The sequence below is a fragment of the Schistocerca cancellata genome, chromosome 7, assembly GCF_023864275.1.
Source record: "Schistocerca cancellata isolate TAMUIC-IGC-003103 chromosome 7, iqSchCanc2.1, whole genome shotgun sequence".
Taxonomy (NCBI): Eukaryota; Metazoa; Arthropoda; class Insecta; order Orthoptera; family Acrididae; genus Schistocerca; species Schistocerca cancellata.
Window position 1 is genome coordinate 514,952,625 of NC_064632.1, and position 12,727 is coordinate 514,965,351.

A 12,727-nucleotide genomic window follows, 5' to 3' on the forward strand; every position below is an offset into this window, starting at 1 on the left:
ATGGAGGCAGTAGGGAAGCGCTGAAGGAAGCACAGAACATAGCCGTATTACCATATGTACAAGGTGTCACTGAAGGTGTGGGCAAAATTCTCCGCCGATTCAGTGTCAAGCAAATCTTTCGGAGCAATTACAAAGTAAAAGACATTCTCGCTCAACGAAAAGTGTGGTCGACAAGCTAAACACTGCACGAGTCTACGAAATCGGTTACGAATGTGTACTGTAGGCAGGCGAAACGGGACGGCCAATCAGCACACGAACTGCAGAGCATGAGATATATCAATCTGGGACAATGCACGAGGTCAGCGGTGGCGTAATACGAGGATGAATGCGTCAAAGAGGTAATATTCCATGGTAATGGCGAAACAGCCATTTACATTGAGAAGGAAGATTAGAGAGGCGATAGAAATAGCCAAGCGGCCCGCCAACATGAATAGAGAGGACGGGTATCGGCTTTCGGCTTCCTGGCTGCCTGCAGTGACAACGCTAACGGAGGAGACAGCGCGCAAAGCAATTCACACAGGCGCGCGGAAGACCGCGGTGGCCATACGCCCCAGAGAGAGCGCAGGCATACCGCAGCCCGCACCTGACAACGGGTAAACAGCGCTGCGTCACAGCTACCTCCCGTTTCTAATTCGTCGGTTTCCACCAATGGCATGAAGTAATATAAACACCAATCGGGCACATCTTTATCGACTAGTGACAAGGAATAATAGAAAGACGAACGCGAGTGCCAAACACCCCTCCTACTATTCTCAAGTATTCTATCAAATTACGTAAACAGCTTCCTCCGCTACTATATAAGAGTCTCTCTCACTCAGCAGTCAGCTCAGCAAAATAGCCCTGAGGAAGGCCACTTGCAATAGGGACCGAAACGTCGGACATTTTTATGTACTTACATTGCACTCAACAACCCAGAGGAATTTTATTGACGTATTTCTGTTGATTACTTTTTGAGTGAGTTAGAACGTTGCCCTATTCTTTCTGATTTAGTGTACGGAAAATATTTTGGGTGTCTCTATTGATTGGTACTATTTGCCAATATTTTCATAATGTCAATAAAAAGCCACCTCGCAGAAGATATTTAAATCGTCCTTGTTTCAGAATTCTCCATTTGATTCGTCAGATTACTAAGAATTTCATTTCAGCTGACTGTATCCTTCTTTGGACTTTCTTAGTTACTGCGGAGGTACTACTTCCGTATGTAAAGGTAGGTGTTGCCATTAGTTTCTAGATATTTGTCTTTGTGCCTTTCCCTGATTTTATCGGCCAGTGTTCTGTATTTTATGCCACATATCATTTGAAACTTGTTTATAGTATAGGAGATGACAGTATCATAATCATGACTTACATCACAACCTAATAACTCAAAATGAGAAACCTGTTCGACTGATTTTCGAACGAGCATTATTTTAGAATGCACTGGATATTTTACTTCAAATAAAATAATTTTTCAATGAAATGGATACCCCTAGCTGCCTACAGGAGTTGACATAAGTCAACGGGGACTTTAAAATGTGCGCCCCGACCGGTACTCGATCCCCGGATCTCCTGCTTACATGGCAGATGCTCTATCCATCTTTTCTAAAAAAAATCTCATTTTTGTTCGCTTTTGTTTGTTGAATCTGTTCGGGGCGCACGTCGTAAGACACCCGTTTAAGTGCGTCGTTGATAGATTACTCAGTTATTTCTTTTTTTTTATTACAGAGGGCAGCTAAATCTCTGACCGAAGAAGCTGAGCTACCATGCCGGCAGTCCATCTGAGCCACCGAGGACACAGAGGATAGTGCGACTGCAGGGACTTATCTCTGGCACGCCTCTCGTGAGACCCGCACTCCCAACTTACTGTCCCGCACTATATTCATAGTGCCGCTACCCATTATACTCATTAATCGTGGCTTTTTGCCGATTCCCGTAAGAGTTCAAGCACTGTTTGTCCGTCCGCACAGAAGATGATGGTCAAATGGCCGGTGAGTCTTATATATAGGGTGAATCACCTAACGTTACCGCTGGATGTATTTCGTAAACCACATCAAATACTGACGAACCGATTCCACAGACCGAACGTGAGGAGAGGGGCTAGTGTAATTGTTTAATACAAACCATACAAAAATGCACGGAAGTATGTTTTTTTATCACAAACCTACGTTTTTTAAAGTGGAACCACGTTAGTTTTGTTAGCACATCTGAACATATAAACAACTATGCATGACCAGCGCCTATTAGACGGAGGGAATCCGACAGCCGATCACAAAAGTTATTGCCGGCCGTGGTGGTCTCGCGGTTAAGGCGCTCAGTCCGGAACCGCGCGACTGCTACGGTCGCAGGTTCGAATCCTGCCTCGGGCATGGATGTGTGTGATGTACGTAGGTTAGTTAGGTTTAAGTAGTTCTAAGTTCTAGGGGACTGATGACCACAGATGTTTAGTCCCATAGTAGTCAGAGCCATTTTGAACAAAAGTTATTCCACCAGGAAGGAGGTACACGGCTACTGTGCTCTGTGGTTCAAACATGAATAGACGGTCATTAACTCCGTTCGATCGCGTCCGCATTGTTATTTTGTGCCAGGAATGGCTCTCAACAAGAGAAGTTTCGAGGCGTCATGGAGTGAACGAAAGCGATGTTGTTCAGACATGGAGGAGATACAGAGAGACAGGAACCGTCGCTGACATGCCTCGCTGAGGCCGCCCAAGGGCTACTACTGCAGTGGATGACCCAATCTACTGATTACTCGGACGAAGCCTGACAGTAACGCAACCATATTGAATAATGCTTTTCGTGCAGCCACACGACGTCGTGTTACGACTCAAACTGTGCGCAATAGGTTGCATGACGCGCAACTTCACTCCCGACGTCCGAGGTCTGTCTCAGCAACCATGACACCATACAGCGCGGTGGTCCCAACAACATTCCGAATGGACCACTGAGGATTGGCATCACGTTGAGTGGTGGGACAATCTGGACCAACAGTGCCTTGGTGAACTTGTGGTTAGTATGCCACAACAAAGAGTATAGGCATGTGTCAATGCAAAAGGACGCGCTACTGGGTATTAGAGGTACCGGTGTGTACAGGAATCTGGACCACCACTTCTGAAGGTCTCACTATATGATAGTACAACATGCAATGTGTGGTTTTCATGAGCAATAAAAAGGGCGTAAATTATGTTTAGGTTGGTCTCTATTCCTTTTTCCTGTACCGGTTCCGGAACTCTCGAAACCGAGGTGATGCAAAACTTTTGATGTGTGTATTTCGGTAGCATTTTGAGAAAAGTGGATTTGCAGCGAACTTCTTAAAGTTATGCAGAGCAGAAAAGGCCTACTAGTTGGCTATCCCTCGAGTAGGACGACTCCCGTACGGAGAATTTTACGTAAGGGCCAATTCAATATTACAATCCTCGACTGTGTAAAGAAAACTATGTTTAAGCGCCCCAGGTAGTGGAACTAAATGTAACAACAAAGATGGAAAACAATTCAGTCCTGTAGCTGCAAACAAGTGTTCAGTTATTTCACAATTACGTTCGTATTTGTATTCGATTTGCTAATGGTGAGTAGTGACTTTTGACGCACGTTGTACACCTACCACGACTTTCAAGGGCGTATGATTTAACTGAATATTGTAACCATACTTTAGCAATGTGGTTACAGAAAAAAGTAATGTTAGATAATACACTGTTACATAGTAATTATATAATAAAAAATGTCTGAGTAAGTTGGATTTGGTAACGATGGTTAGTGACTTTTGGCCCACCCTGTACATCGACCACGACCTGTAACGCGCAAGTTTTAAGTGAACTGTTGTAACCTTAGTATGATACTTCAGAAATAGAAACAGGTAATGCTAAGTGATGTAATGTTATTTGGTGATTATATAATAATAAATGTCCCAGTAAGTTTCAGAATGAAATACTGTAGTAATAACAGTTTTCCCATACACGATATTGCAGAGCCTGTATTATTTTGATTTACGATGCGAAGTTCGTTTGAAAATGCAGGCACCGCGGCCACTACACCCATTATGATATACATTAAATGTAGTCGCAGTTGCGAATATGAACAAGAATCAGATGTATCATGAATGACGACAGTGAAAATTTGCACCGGACCTAAAATCGCTTTCCAGCTTGTGACGAGCGATCGCCTGACCATTTGGCTATCCAGCACGACTCACGGCCGCACCAAATCTTCCATATGTCGTCAATCACACGTCTACAACATGCACTCCTGCGTCCATTATATACAGGTCAGACATTTTAATTGAAAGTCGCTTTCTCCGTGTCGTTGGATAAATACGAAATTGCAGCGCCTGTGTTACTCTGACGCAACGTCCCTTTGGATATGATGTAAGTGTGGTATCGATAGTAACGGTGCCACATATTTTCAAAGGTTGGCACTACCACGGGACACCAACGGCAGCCCACTCCAGCTGGTGCTGTGCAGCTTACCCCATTTTATCAGGTGCAGACAGCCAGGAGACTTCGAATCAACTTCGCACCACCTTGCAAGTAATGTAATATGTTTGCATATGTTTAGACCGTAATTTCACTACCGAGAGATTAGTACCTTTTTCCTGTTCCTGCTCCTTACCCACGCGCCGCCTCCCAGACGGGATACAAAAGATGGCGACGAGGATGGGATACAAAAGTAAGTCGTGCAGGCGTAGTCAAATGCCAAGGCGACGGCTCGCGATAAGTGGTAAATTCGTGTTCCGGTCCTCGTCCGGCACAAATTTTCTGTGCCGTCATTCCATTATACAGCTGACTGTTTTCCATATTCGCAATTGCGAGTACATTTAAAGTTTTCCCATACGTTAATAATTCAGTACAACGTGATCGTCAGACTGCTTTTTAGTGATGTCGCAGTTTTACTCAGCTACTTCATATTGTCCACTTTTCTGATCGTTAATGGACATATCTGCTATTCTCAACACTAAAATTGCTTGGATCATGAAAAGTGGTTTGGTGCTTTAGTCATGTTGTCGTAGTGCAACCTGTCAAATGGTTCAAATGGCTCTGAGCACTATGGGACTTAACAGCTGTAGTCATCAGTCCCCTAGAACTTAGAACTACTTAAACCTAACTAACCTAAGGACATCACACACATCCATGCCCGAGGCAGAATTCGAACCTGCGACCGTAGCAGTCGCGCGGTTCCCGACTGCGCGCCTAGAACCGCGAGACCACCGCGGTCGGCTGCAATCTGTCAAATGACTTATCCAGACAGTTATAGATGTATTTTCATTTTAAAATCCGAGGCCGGCCGCGGTGGTCTCGCGGTTCTAGGCGCTCAGTCCGGAACCGTGTGACTGCTACGGTCGCAGGTTCGAATCCTGCCTCTGGTATGGATGTGTGTGATGTCCTTAGATTAGCTGGGTTTAAGTAGTTCTAAGTTCTAGGGCACTGATGACCTAAGATGTTAAGTCCCATAGTGCTCAGAACCATTTGAACCATTTTTTTTTTTAAATCCGAACAGTGACTGGTTTATAATCTTCACTCTTCTAATGACGCTGAACGTCTAGTCCGGCCCGAGTGCTGACTGTGGTGGAGGTAGGGGAGAGAGCCGCAGTGGTGAGGTAATCCTTTGTCCGGCCGCAGGTGTCCTGGGTGCGCCACCGGGACCTGCACATCCTGACGGTGGGCTCGTACACGTACTCGAGCGACCAGCGCATCAGCGCGTCGCGCGTCGGGCCCGCCGAGTGGCAGCTGGAGATCCGCTGGGTGACCCACCGCGACACCGGCGTCTACGAGTGCCAGGTCAGCTCGCTGCCCATCATGGCGCTGCAGGTGCGCCTCGACGTCGTCGGTGAGTACCCAGCGGGCACGCCAAACCTCTCTTGGCCCGAATATTTGTCTCGATCGCAGCAAAAGTCATGTATGTTGTCGCAGGTCAGATGCTAGAAGGTTAGTTTGATGAATCATCCAGACCCTTTCCCCAATAACTTTTGAAACAGGTTGCTGCTCTTATTTAGGAACCAAATGTGATAATTACAGCCGGCTGGTGTGGCCGAGCGGTTCTAGGCGCTACAGTCTGGAACCGCGCGACCGCATCGGTCGCAGGTTCGAATCCTGCCTCGGGCATGGATGTGTGTGACGTCCTTAGGTTAAATTTAATTCAAACATTTTTAGGTTAGGCTTTACCGTGACTGTTACTGACATTAAATGAAACAACAAGTTTACTGTTACCAGTCACCGTTTTATTTTATTTTTTCCACGATGCGTTTCGAAGGTTTAAACCTCCATCATCGGGTGGGTTTACATTAGTTAGTATTACATATGTGTGTATGTTGTGTTACGATTTTGGAGGCACTTGTGGCACTGCCTCCAGTGGTCACAGGTTCCTTTTTCTGTCTTAACACTTCACATGTATACTGCCACATTTGTAAACAAATATGGCCTTGTTTACAAATGTGGTAGTATACATGTGAAGTGTTAAGGCAGAAAAAGGAACCTGTGACCACTGGAGGCAGTGCCACAAGTGCCTCCAAAATCGTAACACAACATACACACATATGTAATACTAACTAATGTAAATCCACCCGATGATGGAGGTTTAGACCTTCGAAATGCGTCGTGGAAAAATTAAAATAAAACGGTGACAGGTAACAGTAAACTTGTTGTTTCATTTAATGTCCTTAGGTTAGTTAGGTTTAAGTAGTTCTAAGTTCTAGGGGACTGATGACCTCAGAAGATAAGTCCCATACTGCTCAGAGCCATTTGGTAATTACAGAGCAATAAGTATGTTGAACACTGGCTGCAAATAACATGCACGTATAGTTAATAACAGACTCTGAAAAACAGGTGGCGCCCCCTTACTGGAGAAAATGGTACAAATGGCTCTGAGCACTATGGGACTTAACATCTGACGTCATCAGTCCCCTAGAACTTAGAACTACTTAAACCTAACTAACCAAAGAACATGACACACATCCATGCCCCAGGCAGGATTCGAAACTGCGATCGTAGCGGTCGCGCGGTTCTAGGCTGAAGGGCCTTGAACCGCTCGGCCACACCGGCCAGTTACTGGAGAAACAAAATGGGTTTAGCACACGGCGATCATGCAGCGACAGTATTACAATATGGCGGTAGATAACTGAAAAAGGCGGCAACATAATCTGGAGACTCATACTGCATTTGTACATTGTGAAAAAGCCGTCGACAAAATGAGTACGTATATGTTATGGACTATGACGGAAAGATGAGCTTATCCTAAACATTTAATGCAAGTTATACATGTTCTGGCGTTAAATAAGAAAATTTGAATTACAACAGACAAAGGGAGAACAGGACCATAGAAATAAATAGAAAAGTACGAAAATGTTTCAGTCTCTCACATACTTTACTTAATATCTACTCTGACTACATTGTTAGATAATGGAAACGAGAAGTTAACCCAGGAACGAAATTAATTCCACCCAGGAATTCAGTTAGCTCCTACAATCACAAAATTAAATCCTATATTCTTTGCTGGTGAATAAATGTAATGTTACATATGAAGGAGAATGTTTTACAATTTTTTCTGCATCATTTGGATAATAAGAAAACTCCATAGCTTACAAACATTAGAAAATAAAAAAAAGTTATCTCCATATATATATATATATATATATATATATATATATATATATATATACAGGGTGAGTCACCTGACGTTACCGCTGGATATATTTCGTAAACCACATCAAATACTGACGAACCGATTCCACAGACCAAACGTGAGGAGAGGGGCTAGTGTAATTGTTTAATACAAACCATACAAAAATGCACGGAAGTATGTTTTTTAACACAAACCTACGTTTTTTTAAATGGAACCACATTAGTTTTGTTAGCACATCTGAACATATAAACAAATACTTAATCAGTGCCGTTTGTTGCATTGTAAAACGTTAATTACATCCGGAGATATTGTAACCTAAAGTTGACGCTTGAAACCTCCGACGTTCAGTTGCGTGTTGTAGTAAACACGGGCCACGGGCGTTTCATAGGACGTGGAGGACGCAGAAATTGGCCAGCAAGTTCTCCTGATCTTACACCTCTGGACTTCTTTCTGTGGGGTACGTTAAAGGAGAATGTGTACCTTGATGTGCCTACAACCCCAGAGGATATGAAACAACGCATTGTGGCAGCCTGCGGCAACATTACACCAGATGTACTGCGGCGTGTACGACATTCATTACGCCAGAGTTTGCAATTGTGTGCAGCAAATGATGGCCACCACATTGAACATCTATTGGCCTGACATGTCGGGACACACTCTATTCCACTCCGTAATTGAAAACGGAAACCACGTGTGTACGTGTACCTCACCCCTCATGGTAATGTACATGTGCGTCAGTGAAAAAGACCAATAAAAAGGTGTTTGCATGTGGAAGTAATGTGCTGTTCCAGTCTCTTCTGTACCTAAGGTCCATCACCGTTCCCTTTGGGTCCCTACGTAATTCTCCGATACACACGATCAAACAGCGGAGGAGTGGTACTCAAGCGTCAACTTTAGGTTACAATATCTCCGGATGTAATTAACATGTTACAATGCAACAAACGGCACTGATTACGTATTTGTTTATATGTTCAGATGTGCTACCAAAACTAACGGATTTCCATTTTAAAAAACGTAGGTTTGTGTTAAAAAACATACTTTCGTGCATTTTTTTATGGTTTGTATTAACCAATTACACTAGCCCCTCTCCTCACGTTCGGTCTGTGGAATCGGTTCGTCAGTATTTGATGTGGTTTACGAAATATATCCAGAGCGGTAACGTTAGGTGAGTCATCCTATATATATATATATATATATATATATATATATATATATATATATATATATAGTAACCTCCAAGTAATGATATTTTGTTAAATGAAAATTAATGAATAATGGAAATTGAGCTAAGTGTAACCTCCCAAGATAAATATTATAGTCAATAATATTGAATGTGTAACCTCGTACCAAAATTATGAAAGTCAATGTTAAGTACAATGCAAATGAGCCAGAATGTTAGCTCCCCACAGTAATAAAAGTCAATGATAATAAAAATGTGCAAAAATGTTAACTCCCCACAAAATTAACGCTAAAATGTACCTGGTAAATTTTATAAGAGCAGCCGCGCTGACCCTTGGCCCTGTGCAACAATTAATCTGATAAATTGGTTCTGGGAGGAAAAGCATAGGAAATATTGTTTCAATTGGAATGATTCTTTTCTTAAACGATTGCTTTGAAAACAAACTTATTATTGGGGGAATTCTTGAACAAATTAATTACAATCAATATACGTTATTAGCTGAGCACAATGCTGCTTCATTACCTTCGACAACAATATACCTCGTCCAGAACCGTGACCAGAGATGGAGGGAGAGCACGCCGCCGATCCATGTCGACGCCCGCTCAGTACAACCGTCCACTCGCAACAACTACTCGCGACCGAACTGAGTGCAACTAGCAACTAAACTCTCACGCGGTCAAGCGCAGACTAGCAACGATAAATAACTCTCTGGTCAGAGATTCTCTCATGGCTCGCCATTGCTGGTAATGAATACATATGAAACGTACGCGTTTCAATATATATATAGTAAGACTCACCGGCCATTTGACCATCATCTTCTGTGCGGACGGACAAACAGTGCCTGAACTCTTATGGGAATCGGTAAAAAGCCGCGAGTAATGAGTATAATGGGTAGCGGCACTATGAATATAGTGCGGGACAGTAAGTTGGGAATGTGGGTCTCACGAGAGGCGTGCCAGAGATAAGTCCCTGCAGTCGCACTATCCTCTATGTCCTCGGTGGCTCAGATGGACTGCAGGCATGGTAGCTCAGCTTCTTCGATCAGAGGGTTAGCTGCCCTCCGTAATAAAAAAAAAATAAATAAAAAAAACTGAGTAATCTATCAACGACGCACTTAAACGGGTGTCTTACGACGTCCGCCCCGAGCAGATTCAACAAACAAAAGCGAACAAAAATGAGATTTTTTAAAGAAAAAGATGGATAGAGCATCTGTCATGTAAGCAGGAGATCCCGGGTTCGAGTACCGGTCGGGGCAAACATTTTAAACAGTCCCCGTTGACTTATGTCAACTCCTGTAGGCAGCTAGGGGTATTCATTTCATTGAAAAATTATTTTATTTGAAGTAAAATATCCAGTGCATTCTAAAATAATGCTCGTTCGAAAATCAGTCGAACAGGTATCTCATTTTGAGTTATTAGGTTGTGATGTAGGTCATGATTATGATACTGACATCTCCTATACCTTAAACAAGTTTCAAATGATATGTGGCACAAAATATAGAACATTGGCCGATAAAAACAGGGAAAGGTACAAAGACAAATATCTAGAAACTAGTGGCAACACCTACGTTTACATAGGGAAGTGGAACCTCCGCAGTAAGTAAGAAAGTCCAAAGAAGGATACAGTCAGCTGAAATGAAATTCTTAGTACTCTGACGATTTAAATGGATTATTCTGAAACAAGGACGATTGAAATATCTTTTGCTTGGTGGCATTTTATTGACATTATGAAAATGTTTGCAAATAGTACCAATCAATAGAGATACCCAAAATATTCTCCGTACACTAAATCAGAAAGAATAGGGCAACGTTCTAACTGACTCATAAAATAATCAACAGAAATACGTCAATAAAATTCCTCTGGGTTGTTGAGTGCAGTGTAAGTACATAAAAATGTCCGACGTTTCGGCCCCTATTGCAAGTGGCCTTCCTCAGGGCTTTTTTGCTGAGCTGACTGCTGAGTGAGAGAGACTCTTATATAGTAGCGGAGGAAGCTGTTTACGTAATTTGATGGAATACTTGAGAATAGTAGGAGGGGTGTTTGGCACTCGTGTTCGTCTTTATACTATTCCTTGTCACTAGTGGATAAAGATGTGCCCAATTGGTGTTTATATTATTTCATGCCATTGGTGGAAACCGACGAATTAGAAACGGGAGTTAGCTGTGACGCAGCGCTGTTTACCTGTTCTCAGGTGCGGGCTGCGGCATGCCTGCGCTCTCTCTGGGGCGTATGACCACCGCGGTCTCCCGCGCGCCTGTGTGAATTGCTTTGCGCGCTCTCTCCTCCGTTAGCGTTGTCATTGCAGGCAGCCAGGACGCCGAAAGCCCGTACCCGTCCTCTCTATTCATGTTGGCGGGCCGCTTGGCTATTTTTATCGTCTCTCTAATCTTCCTTCTCAATGTAAATGGCTGTTTCGCCAGTACCATGGAATATTACCTCTTTGTCGCATTCATCCCCGTATTGCGCCACCGCTGACCTCGTGCGTTGTCCCCGATTGATATATCTCATGCTCTGCAGATCGTGTACTGATTGGCCGCCCCATTTCGTCTGCCTACAGTACACATTCGTAACTGATTTCGTAGACTCGTGCAGTGTTTAGCTTGTCGACCGCACCTTTCGTTGAGCGAGAATGTCTTTTACTTTGTAATTGCTCCGAAAGACTTGCTTGACACTGAATCGGCGGAGAATTTTGCCCACACCTTCAGTGACACCTTGTACATATGGTAATACGGCTATGTTCTGTGCTTCCTTCACCGCTTCCCTACTGCCTTCACCCTTTGTTATCATAGTTTTATCTAGTATATTCTTGCTATAATCATTGGCTCCAAAAATGGATCTGCAGTTTCGTAGTTCCGCCTCCAGGTGTTCGTCATCGCTGATACTGTGGGCTCTACTTGTTAAAGTGCGAAGGGCGGACTTCTTCTGCGTAGGATGATGGTGGAAGGAAGCGAGAAGCTATCTGCCCGTGATGGTCACTCTTCTGTATTCTCTGTTGCCAAGATTACCATCAGGCTTTCGGTAAACTTCCATGTCGAGGAAAAGCTGCACCCCATTCTTTTCAGTCTCCACAGCAAATTGTATTTTACTATGCTGTTGAATGAAATTTTGGTGGAATTCCTGTAGTTCTTCCTTTCCATGTGGCCATATGACGAAGGTATCATCAACATGTCAGAGCCAGAAGTCAGTGCATAATGGTGCGGACTGGAGAGCTGTTTCTTCACATGCCTCCATGAAGACATCTGCTGCAATAGGCGAGAGAGGGGTGTCCATAGCTACACGTTCCGTCTGTTCATAAAAATCCTTTTTCCACCTTAAATAGGTTGTCAAATAGTGGCGCACTAGTTCGCAGATGTCAGGTGCCACATGTTCCTCTAAGATGATCATCTTGTCTGGCACTGGCACATTCGTGAATAGAGACTTCTTGACGTCAAAACTAACAATTAGATCCGCAGACCGCACCTGGCGACAAGTAAAAAGTGCTGCCTCACAGCTAGCGCCCGTTTTAATTCGCCGGTTTCCAGAAATGGCCGCAACACCAATCAAGCAAGTCTTTATCCAATAATGAAAAAGAATAACATGAAGACCAATAAAGAAAGCCTAATACCCCTCCTCCTATCCTCAAGTACCATATCAAATTACGTAAACAGCTTTCTCCGCAACTATGTAAGATCTAAAGTCTTTCAGCAGTCAGCTCAGCACAAATCCCTGAGGAACCTCACCTGCAATAGCGGCCGAAACTGACAATTTTATATATTGACAATGTGATTAGCAGCCCAGAAGAATTCTGTTGGCAGTGGTAATGGCCGCGGAACCCTACGCTTACAATCAACGCAACTTTATTTGGGCACTTATAAGAAACTTACTATGTGACCAAAAGTATCCGAACACCTGAATGAAAATGACTTACAGGTTCGTGGCGCCCTCCATTGGTAATGCTGGAATTCAGTATGGTGTTGGCTCA

At 43.6% G+C, this 12,727-nt stretch overlaps 1 protein-coding gene across 1 annotated transcript in view; it reads left to right on the top strand.

Moving 5' to 3' along the window:
- Positions 1 to 5,572: 5,572 nt before the first annotated feature.
- The window catches only part of LOC126092874 (opioid-binding protein/cell adhesion molecule-like), a gene marked incomplete at its 5' end in the record, with an annotated part of 627,358 nt that continues 620,203 nt past the window's right edge, over positions 5,573 to 12,727 (top strand). Inside the window, one exon of the mRNA XM_049908605.1 lies at positions 5,573 to 5,795. Within this exon, the coding sequence (XP_049764562.1) occupies positions 5,573 to 5,795 (223 nt within the window). The remainder of the gene's footprint in view (positions 5,796 to 12,727) is intronic.